Genomic DNA, 23453 nt, shown 5'->3' on the forward strand with positions numbered 1-23453 from the left:
TTTAAAACTTCTGAGCCGAGATGTGGATCATCAATATGTTTGATACTAGAGAAAACCAAAAGAGCTGATTTGCTGAAGGTGCTCTTACTTTAAGACGCATCTCCTTCCCTCTGATCCGGGTCAGCGTTGTTAATGAGGCAGAGGGCCTGTCTGCGCTCTAGTTTCCTGAGATAACAATGTTTATGCCTGGGAAGAAACAAAGAACAGGTATTGGTTAGGTTTCAGAATTATAATGAAAACAAACAAAAATAATAAATGCATGTAGCATGGACGCATGAAGTGGATTAGGTGCTTTAGAATATGATTGATACAGGAGTGAGAATTTTTAATTTTCTTTAATTGAGCAAATCTAATCAAATGTAAACAAAATTCAACTTTGGATCAATGGATCCAAAGAACAACTGTAATTACACAATTTCATGGCATTTGACAAGACTGGTTAATGTCAGCCATTAGCAAGACCAAATAGTTTTGCACAGCCTGTCATACAATTTGTATTCCATTGACACAGAATGTCACTTGCTTCATATAACTCCTAATTTCACCTTGATGTCATGCTTAGAATGAGCAGTTTAGAACTCATCCACAGCTGGATCTGAATTGATAATAACTGTTTTGTGCCAGAGTTTGACAGGTGAAACACGTCTGTTTTTCTCATTGATGCAGTGAGTCAGCTGGACTGATATTCAGCTGAGGAGGCTCATGTTGATAAAATCCGGCTAATCTGCTGTGCTGCTACTGTTAAAGCCTTCCGAGTTTTGCATGCAGAGGGGTTACTGTCACAAACATTTTATGGTCAGCTGAGGGTCAGAGATGTAGTCGAGTAAGCCTACTTAAACCAGGGGAAAACAAGTTATCTGTAGTCTTCCCTTGACCTCCCATGTGCTTCTCTCAATCCACGTTGAAGAGCTGCCTTTGAAGGCATCGTGCATTACGATAGGTTGTTACTTATGTAATGTAATGGGGAAAAATGTCTTACTAAAACATGTGGCACTGTGCGTAACATGCACACACACTATATCAACTTTACAGACTGGGGCTGAAATGATCAGCGTTAGCACCAGCAGCCTTCTTTTCCATCAGAAAGCAGTTAGACATTGTTCCAGCCGAGTGATTATAAACCTTAAAGCCTTAAACCTTTTACTTTGTGCACCAGAGTACTGCAGAACTGAGCTTGTTAGTGCAGCTGTCGTGACGGGGCTACAGCGCTGACGTAACAGCCTAGAACCAGCAGTTAACTGGCGCTGTCTATTGTTTCAAATGGTAATAAGTAGTGTAACAAACTAGTATTTTGGGGTGTCAAATAGCAAATGGGATAATGTTTAATTGTCTGGTGGACTAGTCATGAACATAACTAAGGAAAAAATGTGAATCCAAATAGATTTGGACCAGGAATCTGTTTTTTTTTTTTTTTGTTTTGTTTTTTTCCAAGAGATTCTACAGAAAATTGTAAATTCAGATGTCATGATGGGATTTAGCTTCACTTTTTTCCTTTTTTTTTAAATAGAGTGCGAGGTTTTAGGAAAGTAAAAAATTGTACTGCTTCCTCATTAATTTTGCTGTAAATTACCAGTAATTGCTTACTTTGGTAAAAGCAGTTCTCTCTTTGGCTGCTGTTACTGTTAGTGGCCGAGCACATGATTAGACTGTCTAACACTCTTTTACGTGCCTCTAGTCCGGCGGGGTCCACTGTAACTCGCTCTGTAACAGCAGTTGCACAGCAGTAGTCTTCTGTTTGATAAACTCCAATTATTTGTTCTCTCAGTTGTACAGTTCCATGGTTTTGTGTTGCCCACCAAGGATGGAAAATAAATACAATTCCTTTGGGGAACTGATGTGAACAGGTGAACTCTATATATGAAATCTTTTAACTCCCCATAATAAACCTGGTTTTAGTGTAACTGATGCTATTTTTAGGGCCAATAATAATATCAGGGCTCAAGATTAATGAAAATTAGAACCAGACTCTGCAATACAATTCTTTGGGACTAACATTTTAAATATTTATGCAAATGTATCCAATTTGACTTTGTGGCTTCTCTCTGCATGTCTACCACATGCATGGAGACACGGGCATCTCTGCAATCGTGTTGTCTCTGGTTTCAGACTTCTCACTGAGTACCACATCACTGAGCCGAGGGCTGAGCAGGGGCCATGTGGTTGTTGGTGGAGGTCTGCGGTGTTGGAGTTTAACGTGCCATTTAAACAGTGACCCTCCTCCCCAAAACTGTAAATATTCCTCTATCCTCTCAACCCTGCCAGCGCATACTTAAAACGGACACGCGGCCAGTCTGTTTACAAGCCCGGTCGAAGTCGGTGCTCTGTTCCAACCTACTGTGGAGGTTATAGACAGGAGAACAACAAGTTTGGCAAACTTAAAAGCATGAATAGAGTTGTTTCCCACACATGTATTAAAGCTTTTGCAGACTGTCAGAGATCTTTGCCCAGACCTGCTGAGCCCAACTGGCCTGCCCTCAGGCCTTCATCCCAGGCTAACGCATCCCGAGGAAGCTGATGCTGCTCTCTCTCTCTCAGTAATAACAGCGTGCCCCTGTTTGTTTGCAGAAAGTATTTTTTCTCTCTCTTTCTTTCGTCTTCCTCTCCAGAACCCCCCGTGTAGAGGGAACTCATTTTGAGGTCTGGCGAAGTGCTGATTAAAATATTATATTCTCACTTGGAGTGAAAATGAGGGTCAAGACTCAGAATTCAAAGCTGAAGAGTGAAAGATTTTGCTCGATAAACAGACTGTTTTAAAGAAAGCAGCCCGGGGCTTTGAGGCCAATGAAAGCTTTTGATTCTTGGGAAAGTCATGTACGCTGTTTGACTCGACTCTGTCCCTAAACAACCCTATCTTTAAAAAAAAAAGGCCCTCTTGTACAGTTTTGAGACTTAAACCAAATGCAAAGGCATCTGATTTTGGAAAGGATAGATATAGCGGGACTGGGTTTGTGAACTGTGATAAATCATAAATGAAGTGGTGGTAGACCTTTTTTAAAATATACAGCTTTAGTGTTTTGAGAAGTGGTGCTTTTATGTGCCTTTTATGTCCTTTCCTCTGTATAAATGTTGGTTATGTGTCGGCATGTGGAAATATAACAAACCACAGAAGCAGAGCACCCAAATGCAATCCACCAAAAGAAACCAGGAGAGCAGCAAAAATCTGAAAAATAAACAAGACTTAATACACAAGAAAATACAAGGAAAAAATAAAATCAAGGAACATAAGCGATGGATGGAAAGGTAAGATTCTGGAAGAGCAAAGGTGATCTGGCCACTTGTGGTGGTACACTGGAAGCTGATTGGCTACTTGGACACGAGTGAGACAATTGGTATGGGCAGAAAGTAGTAAACACAATAGACGTAAGAAACAAGAAAAGGATATCAGATCATAACCCTAATAACAACTCAGCAAATACTTAAGAAACCAAAATCATGATTCATTTGATCTTGGACATATTCAAGCTTCAGTTGCTTGAGTTCTGGACGCACACATTCACCCTGTTTTCACACTAAAACCCCCACATTGGATATCTAGTGTCTTCTGCTTCTCAGCCTTTTTTTCAGACATACCAGTAGCTGATTAAAGAAAACTTTTTTTTTTTTTTTGGTTGGAGGCCACAGGCAGCAACAGAAAATATTTTCTTTGGAGAATTAAATGTAATATTTTTCCTGGCGATGATCCAGTCGTATTTTGGGGGGGATGTCAAATGATGTCTCACTCTTGCTCAGAGTTGGCATACCTCTGCCGCACCTAACGGCGACCTTGGCAAGTCGGTGGTGTCACATTAATCAGCCTGCAGCTCCGGGGCGGATGTCCTCTCTTTGATCTCTGCCATACCTGAGCGCAGTGCTGTGCCTGTCTGTGCCCGTTACCTGAGCTTGACTGGCAGTCTTGATTAAAAGACAGTGGGCATCGGTGTGCCAGTTTACCTCTTCCCTAATAGATCATCTTAATGAAGTCACTGTGCTGTGGCGAGTGGCAGGTGATTAATACACAGAAGTCATTAAGTCTGCTGTATACGAGCGTGCCTTTGTTGGAGCTGCCCTTTGCTTGTTTGGAGGTAAATCTGAGGACTAAGTGGTCGAGCTGTTGGCAGTTTGACAGAATGTATGTTTAGACTGGATCTGCACAGAGTATGAGAAAGTGGAAGTAAAAGGGACAGGCTATCTCGTGCCAAAACAAAACGGTTAAAAGGTGAACATGCAGTGAAGCCAAAACGTGTAAAGGGGTCATCCTGGGACCCTCCTATCCAGGCCCTCCTGCAGCTCAGACATTTTGTGGTGCAGTCTCCAAAAGTTGATTCTGTTCATCCGGACGTAGCGTTTTGTGCTACATCTGGATGAACAGTTTGTTTCAGATCAAACTAATTTAAATATTAGACAAAGATAAGTAAAAACACATACTGAAGTTTCTTATTGAAGGTGTTTATTACTAAAGGGGAAAAAATCCAAACCAACATTGCCCTTTGTGGAATAGTGATTGTACCCAAACCTGATAACTGGTTGGTCCACCCTTTTAGCAGCAACAACTCCAATCAAGTGTTTGTGATAACTCGCAAAAAGTCTCATTACGGCACTGTGGAGAAATTGTGGTTCACTCATCTTTGTAGACTTGTTGTAATTCAGCCACATTGGAAGGTTTTCGAGCATGAACCACCCTTTTAAGGTCATGCCACAGCATCTCAATTGGATTCAGGTCAGGAATTTGACTAAAAAAAAAAAAAATAAAAAAAAAAAAAAAAAGGAATTTGACTAATCCACATATCTTTTCTTCCTCAATCAATGAAATCATCATTTAAAAACTGCTTTTTTTAAATTTTCTTGGGTTATCTTTGTCTCAAGGTGTTTTTTATTGTAAAATAAAGACCCTACAATGCTACAGAGAACCCCCAACAATCAAACAACCCCCTTTATGAAGTTTGCGACAGTGGGAAGGGAGAACTCCCTTTTAACAGGAAGAAACCTCCAGCAGTACCAGGCTCAGGGAAGAACAGCCATGGGGGGCTAAGGGGAGGAAGACTGGACGAGTGACACACTGTACACATTTCTCCCTTGAATACAGATTGTGAGTTTGTACAGATTGGTTGCCATGGAAGTCACTGCAGCTGTAGCTACCTCTGCTGAGCTGTTGCTGAGCAGCTTTTTGTGGACACTTGGTTTGAAACTTGAATCATGTGTTCAACCAACTAAAATGATCTCAGTTTGAGGCTTTATTTTTTGTGCATTTTAAAATAAGACATTTATCTTAATATGTCTTAAGTAGATTAAGCAGGCTTCTGCTACTTCTGTTAGATTAAGCTCTCTCTTACTCTCAAGATCATGATGTGTTCACCCTATTTGGCATGTGAAAATTCAGTGTATAATAATGATTATAGACTTTAGCATACTATAGTTAAAATGTTTTTTTTTATTGTTGTCTTTCATGTGGATGATTTGAAAGTAGCCACTTTAGTTTGGGAACCCATCACCTCTCCCATCACACAGCATCCCTTTGACCAACATTTAAAAGCTAAAGAGCAGGGAAGTAAAGCAGACAGCCTGCTGTGCTGCAGACAAAGACTGTAGCCTTTGCATTGTTGCTGCCAGAGATGGAGTTTCAGAATAGATGAGTGATCATTTTCCTCCCTGCGGAGAAACTTTCCAACCACAACACACATTCCAGTAGACCGTGAAGCTCTGCTCCAGATGTAGCTTCTTTTATTCTTCATGTGGAGAGTGACGGTCAGAGGCCTGGAGGCTGAAGCGGAGCAGGATATGTGCTTTTCTTAAGTAAACACGCCCTGACACTTGGTCCTGTTGTAAACAGGAAGCAGAGAGGATTCTGGAGAGATGTCCTCTAACACTGAAGTTTGTAATGATCTTTTTAATATCATCAGTACACAAACTGATACCTCTGTTTACTGTATGTGCCTTGACTTTTGGTACATTTCAATTTTGGCTCAACATTTAATGATCTTAGAACATTCATTGTATTTTTAATTAATCTTAATTAGGGTTTAGCATTGTGTAAAAAGTGCTTCTCCCGCAGATAATCGGTCCCAGCTGGGCAGCATTCACTCGACTCTCCAAAACTGTTTGGGGGAGGACACGTGTCTTTGCTCTTCACTTCTTAATTTCTTAACTTATTTAGATTATGTTATAAATGAACTTTAGCCTCAGTGAAGTGTGCACAAAATTGTCTGCAAAATGGTAAATGCACGCCAGATTATATCATTTGTATACAGAGAAATAAAAAGTGTTTTTAAAATATGCAAAGAATAGGCCAACAGTGGCTGCTATAAGTGTGTCCTTGTATGTACAAACTTGTGGAGAGTGATGCGTTTCAGAGGGGGACTCTCGAGGCCCCTACAGTGGTGCTACAGAACATTGCATTACTTCTGTGACACTATTTGGGCTGAAGAAATTATGTGTAATGTTGAAATGCAAATACATTGCTCAAGGCATTCAGTCAATGCCCTGGACGCTCATCCTTCAGCACTTTCAGTGCTTTGCCCAGCTGGCCCAAGGTAAGAAACTGGCCAGAAAAATAAACACTATGATGATGTCAGGAGCAGAAACACCCCTTATATGGACTCACACAGATACCCTTTTCCTTTAGCTGAAATAAAAAGAAGCACAGCAATTTGGAATACTAGAGAGCAAAGTGGGCTCCATCTCTTTCCAAAACAAACTTTGAGATTCCCAACTCCACATTTTAGGAAAGTTTGTGCATAGCAGAGTGGTTAGTCATTGCGCAATCCACTCTGCGTTGACACAGACAGAACTCTGTTTTATGGCATTTTCCATATATCATTGCTCTTAATCTCCTAATTATGCCCCATCGTGGGATACCTCCAATAGGTGTCTGTGTGGGAGATGATGAGAGCACCGGTGAGGTGGAGGAGAGTGCTAGCATTAAGCTCTGAGTGAGACTCAAAAGGAACTGGCATTTCCCCCAAGGACAACTGATAAACAGTTTGGCAGGAAAAGCCTTGCAAATGACTGCATTCCTCTTTAACCTTGTAAGGCTATTTTTACCGATGAAGGGTCTGCTGGGCAGCCATCTTTTGTTCACCCTGCGGTGTAAAACAGGAAAGCCTGGTTTGCATTGTCCCCTCTGGGAGTTTGGCCCCCGTTCTGTCTCGTGTCACGATCCGGCCGTCAGTGTTGAGATGTGTTTGTGCAATGCATCTCCGCCGCTCCTGACAGATGAACCCAGTAACTCTGTCGTACTCCATCTCAGTGTGAAGTTTGGGCTGTGCAGATATTTTAAGATAAAAATAAAAAATTAAGATTATCAGAAGTAAAGTTGGTTTTCCGAGACTATTCGAAAGCTCTCTGCTTTGATTATGAAAGCTGCTAGCCTCTGTCAAAGGGATGTTTGCACTCCGTATGTTTATATTGTGTCTTTTATTGTGTTTTCAAGGGACATTCCAGTGGTCAAAAATCCCCCCCTGACTTGTCCTCAAGAGGTGAAAGGTCGAGTGCAGACTGTTTTCCTGTTGCCGTACTAGAGTCCATCTGGCATTAGGGTAGTGTTTGAGCTGTAGCTCCTGGGGGATTCCTGGAAGTGAATGTGACCATGTCTGAAGAGGATTAAGAGGAGACCCTGGTTGTGTTGAGCCAGAGGTCAATATTGCTGTTACTGTGGGAATGACCTTGCTTGTCACCACGCATCTGTCAGTGCACTCAACTGCAATAAAATGAGGAAGTTACTGTTGGATTTGTCTGGGGGACTGACTCTAGCAACCCGTTAAGCACTGGAGGGTGGGGTTGGTTTGATTGTACACTTATCTTGAAGAGTAAACAAAGTTTCAGATGAGAATAAAGAATTCATAGAAGCAGATTGTATAAAAAGTAACAAGCTGAGCATATTTTTATACAAAATAATAAAAAGTCAGACAGAATCTGTCCCAAAGCCTTTTTCACAGAGGAATTCTTGACATTATTGTGATAATTAGGTCAGTCATTGTCTGAACTTTTCAGCTTGCACATGCTGCACACAGCTGGAAATGGTTCACTTCAAACTACTGGATTAATGTGAGGGAGCTTCTGTTGTGCAACAAGCAGAGGCAGGACAAAAGACGCCCACCTGCTACTAGTGAATGCACCAGGGATGCACCAGTTGTGAAGTTCTGGTCTGATACCTACACCTGTGGCTAACAGTTGATGCTGACACCAATAATTGACTCTCTGCTTATGTTTGTCCCCAATTTTGCTTCAGAAAAAACAAGTAAACCTGTAAATGCCATTTTATTTGCTGACACACAGCAAATAATGTGAGTCGACAAGGCCAACATCAGGAGGCTGTCCTGCGGTGTGTCACTCAGCATTTTGTTTTTGGACAAGTTAAGGCCTGATTTGGCTTTATAGGAGATTTGTTCTCACATGAATATTTAGAGTGTGGTGAACACTTGAAGCTGTTGTTTTTGTCTCTCACTGTTAAGATGCTTAGATAAAACAATATATTTATCATCTGTATACAGTAAAAAAAAAAAAACAACATACCTTGGCTTAGAGAAGAGGTTTGGCTGCTGACAAGCTGCCTGTTGAAAACACAAATGCACAAATGATTCCTCATTCCTCAACCCTCGTGCGATATACGGTTATGCAACCAACAAGGAAGTTGTTTATATGATGCAAATTTGGTAAAATGGGACCAATGTTAGATCTGTGCGCATGAAGTTTTCTTTAATTTACCAACCTTGACACAGATGGCGCATGTAAACATAGTTTGTGTCCACTTCACTTCCTAATTTCGTCTGTCATCACCTTATCACAGAGCCTGGATGAGCTGGATGATGATGATGGCGGAGAGAAGGACAGGAGGGAGGAGGAGGAGCTGGTTCAGGCCAACACGTTTCAGAATGAGTCGATGACAGCTGACCCTGCCACTGGCTACTTACTGGTAAGAAGTGACATGACATAAAAAGGAGTGTTGTTTTTTTTATTTTGCAAATCAGCCTCAGCACAGGATGTCCAGAGTACAGCCAGCATTTTTTCCGCTTGTTATGTCTTTGAGCAGAGTATCTTACATATTGTAACATCAGTGCGGCCAAACGGAGACACTCGGAGCTCAGGGAGGCACGGGGAATGCTTAGTTTGTGCAAAAAAGCTGCAAAACACAAAGGTGTCTTGGTGTTTCATCATCAATGGAAAAAGAGGTTAAAGGCAAAATGTAACAAACAAAGCAGCTGGTGCAACAGTTCCTCATAAGTCTGGGTTTTTTAGTGGTCTAATTAACTTCTTTTTTTCGTTTTCTTTTCTTTTTTTTAAACACTGAGATGCAAGGTGTAATCAGAAAGTTCTTTTTTTGGAAATCAGTCCCCTCTTTATTGTGCTCCTGCTGTTTTCTCTGTGGAAGTCCTGTTCAGACCAGTTGCACTTGGACTTTAGAGAGACAAACATCTTCTGTGTCAAACCAGCCTGACTTTCAGGTCAGGGAGCACTGTAATGAGAACTGGGCCACCAGAAAATCAATGAATTTTCAGCAGAAGAGCTCACAGTCCTGCTGTTAACACCCTGCAACACTAGAGGAAGGAAAAACTGGGACAAACAGTTTAGACCACAGTCTTTGCTTAAAACTTGCTCTTCCCAGTAGCTGTGCCTCCCTGACGGTTTGTTTTCCTCTGAAATAAGTTAGAGGCGTTGGATTGAAACACCGGAGCAGATCCTGCACACATCACTGAAGTTCAAGTGGTTAAAAGTGTACCACCCAGGAAGTGGTACAGCGCTGACCAAGAGGATGACTTACATGGCCAAGTTAAATCTGTGAGATTTTTGGTTAGTATGGCTGGAATCCTTCCTAATCGTGCACCTTTTTACTTTTCCATTTGCGCAAAATGAAATATCTTTGAGTGTCCAAGGAAAAAATAGCAGTGTATAGACTTTATCTTGGCCTGTGAATACTTGTAGAGCGCTATTTTATAGACTAAACAAAAATAAAAGATAACTGATAATGATTAGCTTTTGTCCTGAACGTGAGTGGAAACGCAACAGGATCATCACATCCCGCCACCGCTTAGCGTTAGCATAGTGGAGCTCGGGCCAACAAAGTGAAGGGCCACATTCATCAAATTTCAGAATCTGCAGAATCTGGTTTGTGTAGAAGGCGTCTGGTTCTTGAGAGTGTGAACCTGACACTGTTGATGTCTACAAACTGAATCTTTTAATCTTGGCAAGTGAATCTGTGTTTATTTAATAGAAGTGAGCTCTTGCAGAGGCCGTCTGGTCTTTGTCTGAGTCCAGCAGGTGTTCTGTACAATGAGGATGTAAATGAACGAGTAAAAACAGAGCCTTAATAAATAATGGCACATTGGTAATTTGACTTCTGTCTTTCACCAGAACAGTAGTTCATATTCCAGTGTATGTAATTTCAAACTCTCTTCTAATGGACATGCATTGATTTTCAATATAACCTCGAGTGCAGAGAGGATATGAAAGCATCCAGCTGTGTACCGACGACTCAGACATCCTGTACGAAAATCATCTGACTGACATGATAATCGGCCTTTGAACGAAATAAAAAATAAATAGGAATATCTAATGGCTCTGCCGCTGTGTGACAGCTCGTGTGGATGTAGCGAGGAGACGCATTCCAGATGGATTGGCTGTTATGCATCAGCAGGCTTATTTTGTTTTGGGCTGGAACTGTCTGAGGCTATTTACGCGAAGCAAAGGCTTGTGCATGAAATATGTACACAAACAACCACACTAACAGGAAGACTGTGACAGTACCTGCTGAGATGTGGCCTCAATAAAAAAAATAATAATAATAAAAAGGATTCGACTGTTTACATAAAGTGTTCTACATGTAAACAAACAGCAGGGAGTTCAGTAGAATCAGCTCTTTGCCACGCATCCAGTTTTGTAGAGGGGAGGACCCTCGGTTTATAATTTGGAGCAGAATATGCCCGATCATGCATGGGCTGAATCTAATCTCACCATCTCCGTATTAGCTCTAACTCAGAGCAGATGTGGCTATGCAGGAACTAACCATTAGATGTCTCACTGTCACTCATCTAAAATTGATATTTCTATTCTCATGGGGCTCCGGTGCCAGCTTGTTCAGAAGAAGTCAGACTTGGAGGAAAAACAACAGGAGGGATACAATTCGAACAGCAGATTTACAGCAGAGCTGTCAGTTAGACATCTGCAAAGATGGAGCATGTTTAAAAAAAAAAAAAAATAGTGCCGTTCCCCTTGGGCGCCATTGATCAAATTCTGTGTCAGCTCCATGATGATATACAACATCAGGCCAGGCCTCTTAGCTTGTTTCAAGATATGTGGACAAAAAGTTTTGAAAAGAAGCTCCGTTCACCTTCTGTTCAGAGCTGTTTTGCTGCTAACTGCCTTCCCAGGTCTCAGAGCATTTTCCAACCAAAACAAGCTGTATTTCTTTGCTGCTCGAGATGCTCAGATGTTTCAAATTCAGCAATGCCTCTGTTTATAAAAGGGACCCATGATGCATTTAAATTAGTCTGAGATGTGTTCACTGTCTGTGCATTAGAGCTCAGACCCACACGGTTCTTCTCCTGCACATGTATCTGATAAGTATGATAATCAGAGAGACCCAGTGCAGGCAAGTGCTCCTTGTTATCAGGGCTTACCTCCCTCTGGTATGCAGGTCCTACAAGGAAACCTGTTCTAGTGATCTAGCAGCCCAGAACCACGTGGAACATTCCTCTGGATCCTCTGCTTTTATTAAGGAGCCAGGTCCACGGCAGACAAGTTCAGCTTTCTCTCACTTTCTCTCTCTCTCTTTTACCTGGAGAAAGCATATCCCCGGCAATCTCCATCCAGCACTCTTTAAGGAGCCACATTTGCATTTTTCATTATCACCTTTCAACACCAAGAAGCAGTGCTGATGCAGAGCATCATGTCTGAGCAGCAGGGAAGTGTTCGCAACCCGTCACATGCCGTTTCCAGCAGGAGCTGTGTTAGCAGCAAAGTGCAATTCACTGTAGAGCCTAAAATAGTATTTGATAACATTCACACCTTTGTTTGTTCAAGATTATGGCTATATGGGCCAACCACCAGTGCTTATCTCTGACAGGCAAGCTCCCAGCAACAACTATGGGGGAGTTAAATTTGAAAGATCCTTAAATTTAACTTCTAATTCAGGCACTTTAGGGGGTAAGAAAAGGTCTTTTAGGAATCTGAAAGGGAGGACAAGAGGTTAACATGACTTTCTGCTACTGTTTACAGCGCTGCTTATAGGTTAGCCTTGTTTTCATCTCCAGCCTTCAATTTATGTTCCAGGTTGGCATTTTGACATCTATTTCTTCAGCTGGCATCAAAGACCCAGACAGCCAGGTGTGGTTAGCATCTTAATAAAATGTGTGAGAGGACTGCAAAACAGCTTGAGTATAACAATAGAGCGGTAAGATAAAAAAAATGTTAGCTTGTAATTGCAGCCAGAACCTGCAAATATCTCAACACATTGAGTATTTGCTGCTGTTTACTCAGGATCCCTTAAAATGCCAATCATGCATCTTATTTGAGCATCTCTCTCCCTCTCTCTCTCTGTCAGATTTATTGAATGCCCCAAGTAAAATTGTGATTTTTATCAGCTTTGTGCAGAGAAACCGACTGAGCCCTGCGCTGTTTGGCGACTGGCTGGAATGCCAGAGATCAGCTTTTCATGGGCAGAGATGCTGATCCTTGAGAAATGTTCTCATTTTCTTTTTTCTTTTTTCTTTTGAATTTAATGAGCTGCCAAAACATAAATCTGTGACCACAGCAGCTCATAAATGTCCAAACCAAGACTTTTGAATGCGTTTCATCACAAATTCCAACTGGTGTTGAGTGTTGTGGAGAAGGAGCAGGTTACAAAAGCACAGAAATAAGTAGAGTGCTCGATTCTAGTGATAAAATGCTCATTTCTACTGTAGATGTTTGTCTCGGTGTATTCTTGGTAAGCGTTGCGATGTGGGTTGTAGGAGCTGACGCTGGTGCTTGAACATTCTAAATAAAGTTACACAGGCTTGTGTTGTATGCAGTGAAGTAGTTGTACATTTACACTGTCTTGCAGACTCGTATCCCAAGCAGGTGGTTCACAATGCTCGGTGTGGTTGCGGTAAAGTCAAAGACAATTGCAAAAGTGCAAAGAAAAGCTGTGATATAACTCTAAACTGCTGACCATTAACTGTTAGAAATACCTGAATTCAACTGAACAGACAGGCTGGTTGTCATCGATACAGTCCAGCTTTCTGCATCAAGATGTCACCAATATTAGTTTCAAATACTGCATCAGTGCAGAAATACTATACATGATTAAAGTTTAATTTTAAAAGCAACCCTTTATTCCAACATCACAGAGTAAAACTTACCAACCGTATTAAAGGTCCTGGAGTCGTGTTATTGTAATGTACTGTTATTTTAATCTGATCATCTCCCGCACTGCTGTGATTACTCATTAAATATTCATATTCTTGCAGATAATTAATGGTGACATTTAAATTGAATATGTTTACCAAACTTGTTGATCATCCACCAAAAAGACGGAAGATATTTGTTTATTTTCTACTATAGCAGGCATAAAGAAGAATATTGGTAGAAATAAATAACTTGTTCCCTCTGTGTAACTGACTAAAGCTGTCTGGAGTACTTAGACTGTGGTGCAGGATCGCGAAGCAGTGCAAGGTTCTGACAAAAGAGCAAATGATTTAAAAAAAAAAAAAAAAAAAAAAAAAGCAACAAGCAAAACAGTTTAATATATTTATAACCTATAGCTCTCTGCAAAAAATGAAATTCAAACCTCATACTCATACTGATAAGGCTCGCAGGGTCTCACTGAAAGTGTCGTCATCCCTGGGTTCATCTTCTTGTACACGCCTAAGCTTGTGAATGGGATAACTTGAGAAGGAGGCCACGTAGGAGCCTTAAATTGATACCATAGACGTATCTACTAAAAAACATTTGGACGAGTTCGACTCTCACTGACCTTAACCTTGAGGTCAGAGGTCACATTTCCTGAAGTTTTGTGAGTGCGATAACTCGATAACAAGGTGACGTAGAATTTTGAAACTGATGCCATATGTGTGTCTGAGGAGTCTGAGCGATACCATTGGCAGCTGCCACAATTTCTTTTATTTTTTCTTTACTCGGGCCATTCAATAAGGTGTCGCTTTGGCATGCTTTGCATTAATCACTACAAAGTTACAGAGGGTGTCACCTGCATCGAGTTTTGAAAAGCCACACCTGAGACTGCATTACCCTGTGTGTTTGCTGCTCTTCAACAAACTGCAGGAGTGATGTCACATGGTCTCGCTTTTTCTCTAACCCAGATGTGCCCTGGTACAGTGTAGAGTTTATTTGTATGCCAGCGGACCTGATGTATGAAACTCGTGCCGCATCGCCGGATTGGATGAGCTGAATTTCTAGGAAAATGGAAAAGCAAATGTTCTTTACTAGAATCAACATTCGTTGGACACCATCAAACTGTTTCTAGGAGGGTTGCATATTGTGGACATCTAGAGTTTGGAAGTCAGAGCGTAAACTCACATTTACATTTAGACAGGCGTGTGTGTGTGTGTGTGTGTGTGTGTGTGTGTGTGTGTGTGTGTGTGTGTGTGTGTGTGTGTGTGTGTGCTTGACTGACAGAAAAACAAATGGTTTTTCCAGAGTTGAAGTAAAGAATAATGGCGATTATAGCTCCATAAACAGCGATGGATAATTTGTCTTCTGACCATATTCAGATCAAACAGAAGTATAAAAAATGAAGTTAAACTAAACTTTCTATAACACTGTTTTCTGAGGCTTGTGTATTATAGTTAGAAGGTACAGCAGTAGAATAGCATCTGTCTGCCTTAGAGTCAACTATTAATGAAGAAGGAAGAAGATCAAACAGCTACTGTAGACTTGGCCTTTTAGGAGCAGCTGTGGCTGCTGTTGGCTTACACACAATCCTACAAAAAGACAACCTCCTATTTTAATTTGCTCTTAATTCCAGGTGCCACTTCAACCAGGCCTCATGCTAAGACGTGCTTTTATTTAGTTAAAGGCCGATTGTTGCTACATTTTGCCCTCTTACTCTTTTCTATCTTTGTAAATCGATCCAGGGAAGAGATAAGTTGAGGGATTTCATCCACAGGTAATGGATGATTTGTCAGTGAGGCACAGAGGCTGTTGTATGCTGAGAGTCAGACAAAAGCCGAGCTCTGACTGATAGATTGCAGCAAAGCCAAGGCTCCTCAATCAAATACGGGACCCTTCACTGCACAGGACCTTAGGAAAGAGGAGATGTGTATTCATCTCACACACACTTCATTTTTTCCAGGGAATCGCTTCTTTACCAAAAGCGTTTTTTATGGGGAGCATCACTGCTGCAAAGATCTAAACAACCTTTAGATCACACAATAATTGAAGCAATAAGATAAATATACAACTACATGTTCCAAAAATGAGATTGCCTTCCACCTCTTGGGGCTATGGGGCTCCTCCTGAACTATTAAATGCAACAAAGCCTATCTATATATCAGCTCTGCAGTTGCAATTCACAAAGGTTCACAGACAACCTAAAGGCTTTCTATAAATGCCGCCCCTGATAAATTTCTCTCATCCTGTAGATGCCTTTTTTTCTTTTGGTGAACCAATACAACCCAAAGGCAGATGAACAAAGCATAATGATGACACCAAAATCACCCAGATGTCTTGCCGTTTCTCTCTGAAATCATTATTACTGTAGAAAAGTCAACTTCTTTTCTTAAAGCAACTCTTGAGTTATAGTTTTTGAACTAGCAGCATTTATCTTTCCTTTTGTTTGTTTGTTTCAGGAGACTCCAAGATCTGGAAGCGGCCGCTACAAGAGGTGAGGCTCATATTTTCTAACCCCGACTGAGAGTGGAGTTTATCTGCCATAACATCACTAGTGATATGTCAAGGGAAGCACCAAAGGCCAGGATGAGAAAGAGCAGTTTGAGTAATTAATTACGAGAGCAGATTTCCTCCGAAATAGTCCGAGGGCCTTTTTCCTCATGTGTCACTGTTGTTGTTGTTTGTTTTTTTTTTTTCCTGCTCTTCAGTGCTGCTACTGTCTTGCTATTATGGTTCAAGAAAGATGATGCGTTTGAACTCTGGTTGACAGGACACCATCTGGACCCTGGACACTTTGTCCGGGCCATCACTTCCCTGCTGTGGCTGGCAGGGAGTGCTCAGAGTAAATGATTTGCTTTGAAAGGTTTTGGTTCTAAAATGAGAGGTGCTGTTTGGTCAAGTTTGCTTTGGCATTTGATAAATGGCTTTCAACCTTTCCTTCTCAAACAGCCTAAAAAAACTCTTTCAGTTTCAGTTTGGACTGAAACCTCCTGGGAATAGCTCTACTTTGAGTTTTCATTCATCTTACTGGTTTTTGCTGTTCTTTCTAAACAGGTCATCAAAATTAGTATTCTTTTAAGGGAGGGGCTCTTGAAACGATGCATTTTCCCTTCATTTTCCATGATAATGAAGTACATCACAGAAAATTGTATCATTTAGAGTTGACGTCCCTCAGCGTGAGTCCGCCATGCATTTATTTTTCATTATTTGCAACTAAAGTGAGCGGTTGTGGCCAACCCTGACAGTCAGGTTCACCAGCTGACATTCAATCTGGCCATGTAATTATGGCTGCTGCTCTCATCAGCTGGGTTAGCCTCACTTGGACACTCAGCTGTTCCGCTACGGATAACCCACCAGGTGGGCTGGGCAACACAAGATGGCTGAATGAACAATTTAAAAACACATGTGGCGCTCTGATTTACTTCCCTCTCAGACCATTTGGTTTTTTCTTTTTAAAAACTCATAGTAACATGACACTAAATTTAAATCTGATTTGCAATCCAATTAGCTGCATCTCATTTATCATATTAATTTGCCTACTAAGATAAACAGTATAACAAAAAATGCACATCAGAGCATTCTAACCTACCATGCATCTACATTTTAAATGTAATGATTTTACCTTTTACTGTCTAAAATCCAAAAACCAGCATTATCTTTCCTCGTCAGTGTTTTTGGAGCTTCCAGATGCTTCTTCCGAATTTGAATCAGAGCCCTTTTGCAGCTGACACACATCTATGAAAATAATGTGAGAAACGGCCACCAGGTCAAGGCTGTGTTTGCTAAAATTAACTTGTGCAGTGACACAAATGCCTCCCTCTGGTATGCACCCACCTGCTGAGAAGTCGGAGAGAAACACAGAGCAGTCTGAATGCACCAGGGGTTTTATTTTATTTGGGTGCAACTAAAAGAAAAATGGAAATGTGTTTACATTTAAGCATAAAAGAGAAAAACTAAGTAACTTTTTTTGAGTTGCAAAACTAAAAACACTATCAGTCACTAAGAGTTTTCAGTGGAAAAATCTCCACAGAAGACGATGATTCAGGTCAGTTGGGACCATGCTTTTGACTTGTGTTTCATAAACTGACAAAAATCCTGTCTGGCAGGGCAGGTCTGCTCCAGGTGCTGCGTGTTATGAATGAGGGGCAATACTCTGGTGGTGACAAATCTTCACTGTCTAAAGTGCCGTCTTTCCAAAGGGGGGAAAAGAATGAAACTACATAAGCAGGGGACCTGAAAGATTGAAGATTTAGAAACCAAAGCACAACCAAGCTGCCTCTGGCTGCCTGTAAACCCAGCAGCCACTGAGATGACTGAGGAGTGACTGCATCTGTAAACTAGCAGCTCAAAGCAGCTCTGCATGGAAGCTGGCTTTATACTGTCTTGCTTTAAAGTAATGAGAGCATTAAACAGACGACTGAATCCAGTGTGCTGTTGCCTCCAGTGAAGTTTTGACTCATTCCACACATTGACACTTTTGTTTGTGGGGAGATGTTATTATACCTGTGACTGTTGCTGTTATTGGTGCTCTTGTCTGTGCTTTCTCCTTCCCACCTGCTGAGGCTCACAAGAATGTGCGATTGGCTTAGCCTCTCTCTCTAACTCCCCCTGACCTCAGCCTGTGGGGTGCTAAAGTGCCACGGTGTGATATTTAGTGACGAGGCTTTGGATGTTTAGGCTTGGATTCAACACCCACTGTGCATCTTGGGGAGTCCGTGTATTTGCGATGATTGTGTGTGACTCTCGTGGATCTTTTTTCCGGGACATCATAGCAAAGGCACGAATTGCACAATATACGCGCCTGTGTGCTCGTGTGCACTCACGCTGATAAAGTTGCCTTGAAGAGCCACAATGAGAGAGACAAATGAAGTCACCTTTATCTTGCAGACGAGCGTCAGCAAGAGCATTTCAAGGACTCCTCTTGATCAAAAGCGCTGGCCGCTGCAATGTTGGCTCTGGGAGAATGAAGGAAAATAAGATGCTTGTTCTGTAAATGTCAAGGTACACAAAAATACTGCCTGTGCGTGTTTATGAGAAATGGCACTGCTGCTTCAATAGAGGAAAGAAGAATTTATATGTATGAGCAGGATTTTAAGCCATTTATGTCATGAGACCTGTTTTTGTTGTACCTTTATTCAGTTCCAGTTCATGCCAAAATAATCTTTGATCTATCTAGAGGAAGTAAAACCCTCAAGGACTTCTTTGTGAACTGGGAGAGGATTATGTAGGGTAGACTTTGGTTTATTTGGTCCATATCTCTTTTGCTTACACCGTGGCTACTTTGGAGATCTCCCGAGGAAATCAGTTCAACTGCTCCCTGGACATCACTTCACGCCAGTCTGCAAAATGCAGCCTGGTAGCAATGGAGGCAGGTCAGCAGTTGCCCTTGCAAGAAAGGCTTTGCAGTCAGAAACATCTGCTACCCTTGTAGCAGATGTTGTGTCACCCTCTTTTTATTTTTTTCATTTAGATGGAACTATATCAACTCCCGGCCCCAGCACAAGAACTATTTAAAGAAAATGCTAAAAAGCCTCATATCCTGAGAAATCTCCCAATATCATCCAGCAATATCATGTTGCTGGATGCACTGGTACCTATGAAACAATTGGACCAAACATAGTGGAATTATTCTGATATGTTTAGACTCAAAAACAAGAACATTGTAGGAAAAGTTGGGAGGACATCCTTATGCAGAAAACTCAAGACTGCTGTTTTTAGACCCGCCAGCCAGTGAGCGTTGAGACTACAGCCTTATTACTTTCAGATATGTACTAAACATGCCAAAAGGAAAAACAAAAACAAGAAAGCCGATCTTGTCTGGTTACTATTACTTTTTTTTTTTTTTTTTTAAATATTGGCATTCCATGAAACTGAGCACTGGAGAAAAATAAACAAATTTAACAGTTTATACTCAGTTTCCACTGCTGCTTCTACGATTTCAGAGTTAAAAGTACTTGTTAAAGTTGTCTAATCATGCGGACTTCATATCTGGCGGGTCTTAAAGAGTACAGATGGTACAAAGGAGGTATTTGTCCTGTGTCTTGCCAGCAGCTTTCCTGTCTGTTTCAGCTGTAGAAATCTGCCAACCAGCCCCTTCAGACAACACACTGAATCCTACAATCTAAGTAATTTTATTTCCAGGGAGATTATATAAACCTGTCATAGTCTCTTGCTACTGGGAAGTGGGAGTAGTTGTAGTTATGAGGTATAGAGCCAGCATTTCATTCCCAGTTTCCACTTCAATAATTATTGGATTAAGGTCAGTAAGGAAATTGACTGCACATGAATATTCTATTCCCAGCCGCCCCAGACTCTGTCTCTAAGCACTGAAAAAATGAAAACGAGATAAGTTTAATGTTCTGTTTGAGCTGCATACAAAACTTCAACCCCCCCCCCACCAGCTTAACAGCAGGGACGCACAACTTGCCACTGCCATTCCTGAGCCTATTTGAAGTTGTAATATATAAATTGTTTCTTAATCAGAATCCTTTTTATACCAAAGTTGCACATCCTTGATGGCCTTCTCCATTAAAGGAATAAAAAGGGAGAGGGGCTTTAATAGTGCATGCCTAATTGAAAGAGCAAACACGCAGAAGATATTCCCCACCTGCTCTTTTGATGATGGCTGTGTCATCCCTATTGAAGTTTTACAATGTGGGTATGATTCATACCTTCAAACGGCCTCAGTGTGAATACACTACTGGACACTTTGAAAAGTAGAAATCAAGCTCAAATGGTACTCTTTTTCTAACTTTCCTTTTCTTTTGAAGTGTGGCCGTGTATAATGTGAAGTATAAAATATTTGATGCATTCAACTTACAGGCTCAGCAATATTGTGTTTGTTACTAACAGCTTTCCACAAATGGGGTTGGAGGAGGACACCGGCGGTAACAGCCGACAGCAGCGACACAACCGCCACGGCCGAGATGGAGGAGCTTCAGCACCTGGAAGTCTGGAGAAAAGGATAGAAGACCTGGAGAGGGTAAATAGACTGACCTTTTAACAAGTCATATTACTAGTCGAACCTCGTCCACATAAACATAACCCAAATAATATTATCATTTAATTAAATGTTGCATTTCTTGATTTATTGGAGTTGACTTTGGAAAAAAAAAGTTAACATTTGCTTTAAAACTTAGATGTTTTTATTTCTTAAAGACACAAAAGTGAGTAAATGTAAGCGTCTGCTCTGATTCAGATGAGTCAGAATACATGTGTTGGCAGATTTTATAGCTTCCCTGCAGTGATAAGGTCAACACCTGTTGTTCTTGGCAGTCCTTACCTATCAAATGAGCTTAATATTTACTGACAATCTGCTGATTCTTTTGCTGTGGATTACTAGAGTTGATCTAATTCTTGAGTATTTAAAAAAAACTTTTTTTAAAATTAGTTTTAGTTAGTTTTTTCAGTCCTTCAATTTATTTCTTCTTATTGTAGATTTAATTCCTGTCTCCATATTATAGAACATATAGAAGTTAATATCATCTCCTCAGAGATTTGTAGATTTAGGGTAAACTTGCTTGTGGTCATGGTTGGTTGCCAGGTGGTTATTGACCAATCTTTAGGCTTACATGGCTAGGGCTTTACCAGATGGTTGCCAAGTAGTTTCAAAGCCTGAAGATGGCATATCTGCCACAAGGCCAGGAAGCCTAAGTGCGATGTCCGAATTATATTTGGAAATGCAGCTGTTTAAAGCTGGATTGGTCTAACACAAAAGTTGATGCACAGGTTAGATGCATTACAACAGGACTGAGCTTCTAGACATTTCTGGGTGTTACTAAAACTACGTTCATCCCCACAGAACACCATGGAGATCTAAAATTGCTGAGGTAATATCAGTTATTGACATCTATCAAAATTCTATAGCGTCTCAGTGAACCGTGAGTCAAGGCTGTATCTTTTGGCCAACTTGAAAGCCTCTATCAGTAGCACTTTGTTAAGATGAAATTCCACTTTGAGTCCTTTGTGCAGCTGCCCAGGTTCTACATTTTCTGGCTGGAAACTGTGGCTCTGCACTTACAGAAATTCTCCTCAGTGTTGTTGAATAGATGACCTTTCTCAGTACAGATATGTCTTTTCTTCCTGCACAGCTCCTATCAGCCACTCAGCCTCTCTCTGCTCCCACTCTAGAAACTCAACTTGGAATCAAATGTCACTTGGGTGGCCTTATGAAAAGTCACACCTTCTGTGACTTCAGCATGAAGTGGTTTTGTCAAATGTCCAGAAATCATATTTCACACATATTTTTGTCATTGTTGTTTATCTCACTTTTCATTCCAGATGCAGGTCTGCTCATATAAGACAGCTGCACCTAAATCTCAGACTTCACTGAGACTTCAAGCTCTCAGTGGGTAGCTGCAGGTGAACTGTGAGGCTGTGGGGGCAGGGCACGCAGACACTTACCCCACAAAGGGCCTACAGCTGTTTTGCCCTTTAGGGCCCAAAATGAGTATTCAATGAACCATTCCACAGTGGGTTTACTCACAGAAATCCCATGCGGGCACTATTTAGGCTTGTTATTGTGGAGCCCATAGCAATTTTGCCTTTTTGGCTCCCAAGAGGGAATTCAGTGTGGGTACCCACTGTAGGTAGCCCACTGAAAACCCATGTGGGGCCCATTTGGGGTCACCATAAAAAATTTTCTTTGGGCAACTAGTGTGTGTACCTGCTGTGGTAGCTTTTTGGTCTAAGTAGCTCTTTTTTGTTTTGTTTTTGTTGATTTTTGAAGAACATTCTGGTCAACGCCTCCTACCAGTTGGTGGCAGTAATGTACCATGGGGCACATGTGGGCCCTGGATGGGGCACCACTAGGGCAGCCAAAGCCTAGAGTGTTGATATACAGTGGGCCTAAAGTAGGTGCCTCCTTTTAGGGCCCCTCTCTGCTTAGTCTGGACAGCCCACAGTCAGCTCACACTATGGACTGCCCCACAGTCCGGGGCCCAGATGTGCCACATTTTACTCTGGTGCAAGGCCCACTGTAGGCCATGTGGGTCTGCCCACAGTGGCTGCAAACAGGCCCTAAAGGGGTTGGTCATTAGATCGCAGGTCCTTGCTTAAAAATAAGAGATGTTTGTTAAAGACTGTATATATCTTTCACAGAAAAAGCTGAAAGTATGTACATGTCTCCTTTAAAAACAATGAGAAGGTATTGAATGCTAAGTCGTGGGAGTCATTCCAGATTTTGGAAGTCCTTTTTCCCATCATTCTACTCACAACCCGAGCTGACGAAGATGATTGTATTAATCAGCTGCGGTCTAAGATGCTTAGGGTTCGGGTTAGAACTTTGATGATTAAGGACAACCAATCTCACTCACGTCTTTCAGAGCATTTTAGGATTATTTATATATGCTGTCCTAGAAAATAGAAAAAACATTGTCCACTTTAAATAATTCACTGAATGATTCTTACATAAAAATGAGCAACTTAGAAAGCAGAACCAACATCATCCTTTTTGGTCCCCATAATGCTTTGAGCAGATGTAATATTAGCAAGCAAGAAACATCCTGGGGAAGTGAAAATACAATGAAAATTCCATATTCAACCCATATTTACAGATTTGTTGATACCCATACTTTACAATGTTCTGGGGCACAGTGTATTTTGTGCAGTATGTTTTTTTAATGTTTGCACAATGGACAGTATTCCCAAACGCTGTTATTGTCAGATGACAGACATTCAGAATAAAAGAAAAGGAATTTCAGCTGGTATTGTTGCATTTTATGAAAGAAATAAGACAAATGTTTGTTCAGGTGTCTTTGAGAGGAGATACAATGCTGCACTTATCTATGGTAGCTTTAAAAGTCATATTATGCCAGCTTTGACTATTGCCATCTACTGTAGCTGCATAATACATTTTTTTTATTTAAGCAATTTCATGATTATCTGGAAGAGCCAGAAAGTGAAACTACAAAGTCCTGGTTTAATCTTCATTTCCATGATAAAATAGCAGCAGTTTGAAAATGTGTGCACATTAACTTTCGGTTTATGATGTGCATACAATCGTTGTCTCTCTCAGGAAGGCACAATATCCATTATTTCACTGTGGCTGTTGGAGGAGGCGGACAAGAACACACTGGCTTTTAAGTACAATTTGAAAATAACACAAAAGTACTATATAAAAGAAACTATTAATGCATTGTTCACTGACAGTCTGCGTG

General features: G+C 41.1%; 1 protein-coding gene across 3 annotated transcripts in view; it reads left to right on the forward strand.

The window, feature by feature from the left end:
* The window catches only part of pawr (PRKC, apoptosis, WT1, regulator), a 75918-nt gene that overhangs the window by 46684 nt on the left and 5781 nt on the right, over positions 1-23453 (forward strand). For all 3 annotated transcript variants that reach the window (XM_042220503.1, XM_005923510.3, XM_042220504.1), the window contains exons 3-5: positions 8762-8887; positions 15756-15790; positions 20149-20278. In XM_042220503.1, coding sequence (XP_042076437.1) covers positions 8762-8887; positions 15756-15790; positions 20149-20278 — 291 coding nt within the window. The remainder of the gene's footprint in view (positions 1-8761; positions 8888-15755; positions 15791-20148; positions 20279-23453) is intronic.

This window comes from Haplochromis burtoni, unplaced genomic scaffold (assembly GCF_018398535.1).
Source record: "Haplochromis burtoni strain Fernald_Lab_line unplaced genomic scaffold, NCSU_Asbu1 Contig_49, whole genome shotgun sequence".
NCBI lineage: Eukaryota > Metazoa > Chordata > Actinopteri > Cichliformes > Cichlidae > Haplochromis > Haplochromis burtoni.